This window comes from Equus przewalskii, chromosome 18, assembly GCF_037783145.1.
Source record: "Equus przewalskii isolate Varuska chromosome 18, EquPr2, whole genome shotgun sequence".
Taxonomy (NCBI): domain Eukaryota; kingdom Metazoa; phylum Chordata; class Mammalia; order Perissodactyla; family Equidae; genus Equus; species Equus przewalskii.
In genome coordinates this window covers 47,745,827-47,754,013 of record NC_091848.1, presented here as the reverse complement: position 1 = coordinate 47,754,013, position 8,187 = coordinate 47,745,827, and the positions used below count along the sequence as shown (strand labels likewise).

The 8,187-nt window shown below is 40.2% G+C and overlaps 1 protein-coding gene across 5 annotated transcripts in view; it reads left to right on the top strand.

Annotated features, from left to right (window-relative positions):
- The first annotated feature begins 446 nt into the window (after window positions 1-446).
- CD96 (CD96 molecule) overlaps window positions 447-8,187 on the top strand; it is an 86,910-nt gene continuing 79,169 nt past the window's right edge. For 2 of the 5 annotated variants that reach the window (XM_070582761.1, XM_070582762.1), the window contains exons 1-2: window positions 632-848; window positions 2,748-3,104. In XM_070582761.1, coding sequence (XP_070438862.1) covers window positions 788-848; window positions 2,748-3,104 — 418 coding nt within the window. In that variant the 5' untranslated portion in view covers window positions 632-787. Of the gene's footprint in view, window positions 849-2,747; window positions 3,105-8,187 lie in introns of all 5 variants that reach the window. The other 3 variants (XM_008530478.2, XM_070582758.1, XM_070582759.1) reach the window with 3 other exon arrangements.

The window sequence follows — 8,187 nt, the reverse complement described above, 5'->3', positions numbered from 1 at the left end:
AGGGGATCTCTGCCTTTGCATTCTGATTCATTCGGCCTTGCTCTACATGGTTTCTGGCTGAGGTGCAGACAAGCTCTTCTGCTGCCAGCGAAAAAGGCCTCCAGCCATCAGGGTGGGAGATGTCCCTACCTGACCTTTAGCCTGTCTGAGACAAGGGTGGAAAAGAAACCTTCACGTCTCCCTGCCCAGGAAGTGTGGTTTCCTTGCAAGAGGGGAGACAAGAAAACTCAGTATGATAGCTGATGCTACCCTCTGTTACTTTTCAGATTTTATTAAAATTAAATGTGTTAATTCTTTATTCTTTCACCCTGGAGCAATTCTGGAAAGAAAACATTTTAAAATTGAACAGAAAAACTATTATGAAAGACACGAAGCCCACATTTGTTAAATGACTTTGTACTCTTGAAAAGAAATGTATAAAAAGCACATTACGAAGTGCTCTGCATGATTTCCTTTGTTTGGATTTTAGAAGCAGCTTAACTGACACAGGGATCCTGAAAGAGAGAATCTTCGGATTCTGAAAAGCCTTTTAACGAAGGTGACACAGAAGATTTCAGAGAACAATTTCAACATTGTTCTGTGGAAGGTTATACTTAGCTCTGAACCACATTGCTTTCCTGTCTACGTTTCATTTCCTGGGGTCTTGCCAAGTGATAAACAGCCCCAGGCATGTGGTAGATTTGGGGTTTCTCAGCACGAATAGGGTGGCTGGAGTTTCCTTCGTTAAAAGCATCAATTGACTTCTGCGATCATTATGGAAATGCTGAGATAAGGTCTTCGGGCGACGATGGAGAAAAAATGGACATACTGTGCCGTCTATTCCATCATCCAGATACATTTTGTCAGGGGTAAGGCCTCCGGTTGTCCTTTCTTGTCAAATCGGCTGCTTTAGGGGCGATTGGGGCCTCTGTTCATTTAAAATGCCTGTGACTGCTGCCAAAGTTGATCACCGAAGGCAGATCATTACTACGGTTTTCAGTCATGTGTTTAAGTGGCAGCTATCGGAGAGATGTTAGAGTCTAGAAATGATTACTAACGAACACTAAAAACAGGAAGGGAACGAGTAGTTTGTGCCACTGCTCTGAGACATTTTCACCCATTTCCTTTCTAAGAGGATCTCTGGAGTAACTGGGAAATTGTGTTTCTTGGAAATGAAATGCTCTCCAAACGGTAGTCAGAACAACTCCAGAATACCAAAAGAATCACAAAGGCATCGATGCTCAGAGATCTTTGCTGAACTTTTTCTCTCTCTCAAAGATCCTTTTTCTTTCAGATATAACAAGCGTTTCTCTTCCAAATATTAATGTCTTTGGGTGTTGAACATACATTGAATTTTAATGAGGCATGTGTAGGTATGGACCTCAGAGACAAAGTGGGTCCCTACGACAGTGGGAACCAGTGCCTAAAGGCCCTAATTAGAAATAGCAAGAGGAAAGATTTGTTCTGCATTCCGTTGCATGCGGGCATTACAGTGAGCCTGAGTGTCTTAAGAATTAACTGTGCTTTTCAGATAGAGCTACGAAGGTTTTAAGGAGAATTTCTAAATCAAAGGAGACTTTGGAATATAATGCTGTAGATAGGATCAGAGGCATGTTATCAGGCAAAGGAGAGCTCACAGGGAGCTACATTAAGCTGTACTAACCTCTGCCTACCCAAGGTTTTGCATCCATAAAAGTGTAATAATTCCCATTTGTCAAGTACCTTTGAGAGCATTGTTTCTTCTCAGTTGCTTGTCATCTTTTTATCTTTTCCCTTTGTGAGCTTCAGTGGTACTTGTCACAATAATATATCATTCCTGTAAGAGTATTCTATGCTAATTCTAAAACTGGGGCTACACTATTGAAAGGATGTCAAAGGCTCAATGTTTAACATGTATTAAATGCCCTGTACCATTTGGCCAGAGAGCAGATGGGAGAGAATCTTCTTCTTTGTGTCTAGTATTTCAAAGTGTTGCTTATAGATGATACCGACTAATGGTTTATCTTTGGTGGAACCTCTGCCTGAGATATTTTCTCCCCTCCTTTCCTCAGGAATTCTAACTATATGGAAAGGAAGGCCCTTTGGTCCTCATATCTTGAATGTGAAGTTTCTTACTCTTCTCAACCAATCTGGGAGGCAGTTTGGAGGTTATGACAGTTATGAGCACAGACTCTAGGCAACTGAATTCATGGTCTTTTCCTGAGATGTGACTTTAAGCAAATCACTTAGTCTCTCTGTGCCTCAGTTTCCCCTTTGATAAAGAATGTTAGCAGCATCACTCTTTGGTGTGTGAGGATTGAACAAGCTAGCCTGTGCAAAAGCCTAGGCTATATATCTATTATTTTTTCAGTTTCAGAAAATACTGTTTGTGTGTAATATGGAGCTCTTGATTCATAACCAAAAAAGCCAATTGTACTCATTGTAAGAAGAGTTGCCATAAATTTGCTGATGGGCTTCAACTTTTAAAGAGGCTTAAGTTTTGTTCATAGGTAGTCAGAGACCTTAGAATATTTTTTGGACAGACTAACAGACAGAAAGATGGATATTCAGAAGTCAATAAGTTCCTCTAGTGTCCTTAAGCTAATGTCTCCTCATTTGTATGGAGTCTCATGCTTTTTTATCCAGAACAAGCTCTCTCCTACACCTAAGGCAGCCAGGGAGAAAATTCCTCAGTTGCTCCCTTGCCTCACCAAAGTAGCCAAGGTTTTTAATTAAGAGTCGCTTCATATGAATCATACAAACTGATGGCTCATGTCCTTCCTTTTCAGGGGTGTGGGAAGAAATGTTCAATGCAGAAGAAGACGTTTATGCTTTACCTGGCTCTGACGTCAACCTGACCTGCCAAATACGGAAGAAAGGCTTCTTGGTGCAGATGCAATGGTCCAAGTTCACTGATAAGTTGGACCTGATTGCCCTTTATCATCCCGAATATGGTTCCTACTGTGCCATTGGGAGTCCCTGTAAGTCACTGGTGACTTACAGAGAAATTCCTGGGAATGTGTCGCAGTGGACTCTGCACTTAAGGAACATGTCCTCCTCACTCACGGGGAAGTATGAATGTAGCTTTACTCTGTATCCAGAGGGCATTTGGACTAAAATCTACAACCTACTTATTCAGACAAATGGTAAGTGTAACTGGTAGAGGGAAGGAAGCACATGCTTTCATTCAGTTCTCATTCGTTCAACAAATGTGCATTATGAGCCAACCATGTGCTAGGCATGGTGCTATGTACACAAAAGTTGAGCAGAAAGAGGCATTGCCTGGGAAAGAAGACAGAAATTGAGCAAATAATTCCATAAGTAAATGTAAAATTGCAACGGTGATAAGTCACAAGGACTACAAAAATCTTGTGAGAGTGCCTATAACAGAGGCCAGGCAAATTGACCCTGAGAAAGCAACACCTGAGCTGAGAGCTGAAGACTGAGTAGAATTAACATCATTTAGGAGGTTGGATGTTTGTGAGTGACCCACAACTTGTGTGAAGCGCTTTGTAGAGTTTGAGGAAATGGAAAAATACAGGTGGGACTGCCGTGGGGGATTAAGGGATGAAGTGGGAGATATGGTAAGAACCAGACCATGCCAGACCTTCTCAACCATGTCAAGGTTTTAATTTTTATCTAAGAGCCACAGGAAGATATTGAAGTATTTTCAACAAAAGGATGGTGTGACATTTATCAACTGATTGTATTTGTGTTATAAAAAGATCATGCTGGCTTCAGCATGAGAATGCAGTGAAGGTGGACAGGAAGGAAAAGGTGGAGACGTGTTAGAAGACAATCCCAGTAGCCCGGAGGAGACAGAGCAGTAGTTTGGGTAGACACAGAAAGAAAATGATAAATTTTATGAGTTGGGCATAAAACAAATATGACTTGGTAATAGAGGGGATATAGGACAATTGCAGCCTGAGTGAAGGAGAGAAAAAAATTGAAGGTGACACCCAGGTGCCTGGCACACATACATGAATGGTGGTGCCATTCACTGAGATGGGAGGCAAAGGAAGCAGAGCGGGTTTGTGCAGGAATTTATGGAAGTGGCTTTGGATATATTTAGCATAGGGCAGGTCAAGGTGCCAAGGAGGCTGCTGGACACGTAGTATTCACACAACCACATTTTAGAGGCCTGCATTTGGAGGCAGGAATCCTTGGTTTCAGATCTAGCTACTGTCTGGCTAGAAATGAATTTCACCTGGGGCCTGTCATGTAACTTCTCTGAGACCATCTGCAAAATGATGATAATAATGTCTACCCTAAATTACTTGGTCCTAAAATAAATGATTTCCATTTCTACTAATGGAAAAGAATGAAGACGAATGCCAACAAACAGAAAATGCGCTGGAAATGGGATGTTTTTAACTCAGGGGCAAAGTAGCCTGGTAATATAAGAAAAACAACAAAAATTAACTCCTGAGGGTTCTGCTGAAGGAGGCATGGAGCTGCCCAGGACAGGAGCAGGTGTAGATTTATCATCTCCTCTCTATTTCTAATCAAGAGATCGGACCATGGAATCGAAACAGCCCACCTATAGGGCAGGGCCTCCTCCACCACGACCTTACAAAGTCCTACTTCCATTGAGGTTTTCCAGGAAAAAAAAAAAAACTTGAGCTCAACTGGGGCTGGGATGGGGCTGAGTAAAGAGAAATAAGGAGACCTGTATAGAATAATGTTTAGTTATACGAGTTTGAGGATTGGCTCTGTCTTTTACTGTATATATCATCTTTGCCAAGTTGTTTCAAGTCTCTAACCTTTTTTTTCCTTACATAACGAATATGGATAATTATAGTACCTCCTTCATACGTACCATTATTTTTATGATTAAATGAGATAATCCATGTAAAGCATTTAGCATAGTTACTGCCAAAGTGTAAGGGTTTGGTAAATGACAATTTTCACCAAGAATAGTAATAATAGTAATGAGTGAACTCTATCTCTTAGTTTTTATTATAAAAGAATCCTCCTCCCTCTCTTTATATTTGCCTAATTTGGAATCCAACACGACATTCACCATACATTAGCAGAAGTACACACTGACCTTGGCTTTAGATATAGATTTCGTACCTTCTGCCTAAATCAGTAAACTATATATAGTATTGCGTATCTGAGGCCCTAATGTTTACTCCATCGAGAATTGGCAACATGGATTAGTGTAGCCTATAGGAAACAGGATATGGGATGGCTCAACATGAAGACAGCAATGGAGGTGAGGTAGTATATTACCCAGAAAGGAGGGTGGTGTTGCCTTTAAGGAAAGCATATTTCTTAAAATAATGGGCAACCCAAGGGAGCCAAGCTTGTTGCTGCTAAAAACTGCAAATCGCTGGAGAGGCAGAAGCCATGTCGACATCCTGCGTGGTTGGAAAATTCTCAGTCTTCTGATTGTAACTTTGCTGCTGGTCCGCTGGACCAGATGAAAAAAAAATGGCCTCAGTATCAGAGAAATAGTACTGGTATTGTGTATTTGGGTACAAAGGAAGCAAAATAGAAGAGAGCAAAACAGAAAGGGAAAAAAATTCTTCACCGTGGAGTGGCCAAAAGTGTAAGCCCAGTGTAGAGCTAAGGGGTAGACACTGACCTCAGACGAGGCAGCTGCCAGCGGAAAGCCTTGCCAAGTCCCCACCCAATGACACAGCTTTTTCTTCTTTATGCTTTCGATCTTCTCTCCCTTCTTCTCCTCTCACTTGTGCCATTTTTCTCTTACATCCCTGTGCAAGCTTCAAGTTTACAGGACAGCTGGATAAGCAAAGCACAAATAAAGAGCAAACACTTATGAGGTACAGAATCCAGTGCAAACTGAAGTGATGTACAAGAATCTAAATGTGAGGTGCTGAGGGACCAGAGGTGGTTAGGACCTCTTCCTGTTTCCTTTGTGTGTCATCTGAGTTGCTCTCTTCCCCTGTCTGCCCACAAAACAGTGTGTGTCTACATCCTGTCCCTATGCTCCCCGAGGGCGCAGCTGAGAGGGGACTCCGTTCTCTCCCGCAGTATTTTCTTCCTGTGAGTTAGTGCTGAGGCTGTGCGTGAGGTGGGACTGTAATAGTCAGTTTGGCATTTGCTTCTTTTTCCATTCTCTGATTAAACCTTGGGTTATTGTAACTGAGGTTTCCTTAATTTGAATGCTACTGGATCCCACAATGCTTCAGCTTGTAAGATTTTGATGCATTTTAAAATTTGTCGTTATTAGAATCCGTTATGAGAGTACAGTGTGGCTTTACTTTCCCAGATTAGAACAAAAGCCCTAGGGGGCTGTTGATATTGTTATTGGAAGGAGGAGGAGGAGGGGTATTGGTAACAGAAGGAGGGGCAGGCAATAACAATAACAACATAAGAAGAAGATAATAGAAGTGGTAGTAACAGTAGCCATATAATCTTGATAACATGACCCTGATAAGCTCGGTCTGACTGCATACTATTACCCTGGCTAGAAGCACAGTTTGTTCTTTGACTTTTTTTTTTTTTCAATTTAATTGAGATATAATTGACATATAACATTCATTAGTTTTAGGTGTGCAACATGAGGATTTGATATATGTATATATTTCAAAATGACTACCATAACAAGTTAACACCCACCACCTCACATAGCTACAATTCGTTTTCTTTTGATGAGAACTTTTAAGATCTACTCTCCTAGCAGCTTTCAAATATACAATACAGGTTTGTTAACTATAGTCACCATGCTGTGCATTACATCCTCAGAACTTATCATCTAATTAGAAGTTTGTACCTTTTCAACCCCTTCTCCTACTTTACCACCACCTCTGGCCTCTGGCAACCACCCATCTGTTCTTTGTGTCTATGAACTTACTTTAGTTTTGTTTTTTAGATTCCACATATAAGTGACATCACACAGTGTTTGTCTTTGTCTGCCTTATTTCACTTAGCATAATGCTCTCAAGATACATCAATCTTATCACAAATGGCAAGATTTCCTTCCTTCTTGTGGCTGAATGATATTCCATTGTATATTGAAATATTTTCTTTATCCATTCATCCACAGATGGACACTTAGATTTTTTCCATGTCTTGGCTGTTGTAAATAAGGCTGCAAGAACATGGGGGTGCAGATATCTTTCCGAGATAGTGATTTCATTTCTTTCAAATGTATACACAAAAGTGGGATTGCCAGATCATGTGATAGTTCTATTTTTAATTTTTTGAGAAAACTTTATACTGTTTTTTATAGTGGCTGCACCAATTTACACCAACCAAGTATAAAGATTCCTTTTCTCCATGTCCTCATCAACTACTCTTATTTTTTGTCTTTTTGTTAACAGCCGTTCTAACTGATGTGAAGTGATATCTCATTGCAGTTTTGGTTTGCATTTCCCTGATGATTAGTGATGCTGAGCATCTTTTCATGTACCTGTTGGCCATTTGGAGGGCTTCTTTGGAAAAACGTCTATTCAGTTCTTTTGCTCATTTCTTAATCAGATTTTTATTTTTTTGTTATTGAGTTGTGTGAGTTCTTTATATATTTTGGATATTGACTCCTTTTCAGGTATATGATTTGCAAATAATTTTTCCCATTCATTACGTTGCCCTTTCATTTTGTTGATGGTTTCTTTGGCTGTGCAGAAGCTTTTTAGTTTGAGGTAGTACCACTTTATTTTTGCTTTTTGTTGCCTTTGCTTTTGATGTCAAATCCAAAAACTCACTGCCAACACCAACGTCAAGTGGTTTACCCCTAAGGTTTTTATCTAGGAGTTTTGTGGTTTCAGGAATTAGGTTCAAGTTTTTAATCTATTTTGAGTTGATTTTTGTGTATGGTGTAAGATAATGGTCCAGTTTCATTCTTTTGCATGTGGCTGTCCAGTTTTAACAACACCACTTATTGAAGAGGCTATCCTTTCCCCATCGTATATTCTTGGCCCCTTTGTTGTAAATTAATTGATCATATATGTATGGGTTTATTTTTGGGCTCTCTAATCTGCTCCATTGATCTGTGTGCCATTCTTACAGCATAGTTTGTTCTTAAACTTGAATGCTGGTTTTCCTTAAATTCTTGTATTTAGTCTTTATCCAACAAATATTTTTGAGTGCTAGACACCAAGGATGCAGTGGTGCAAAATACAGACACGACTCCGCCTTCAGGAATCATGAAGTCCAATGGGAGGAGACAGATATTAATCAAATAAGCAAACAAATGTGGCAATGAGGTAGATAGAGAGAAATGTTCAGATTGGAAACATGTTTAGGAGATTCATCCTACCG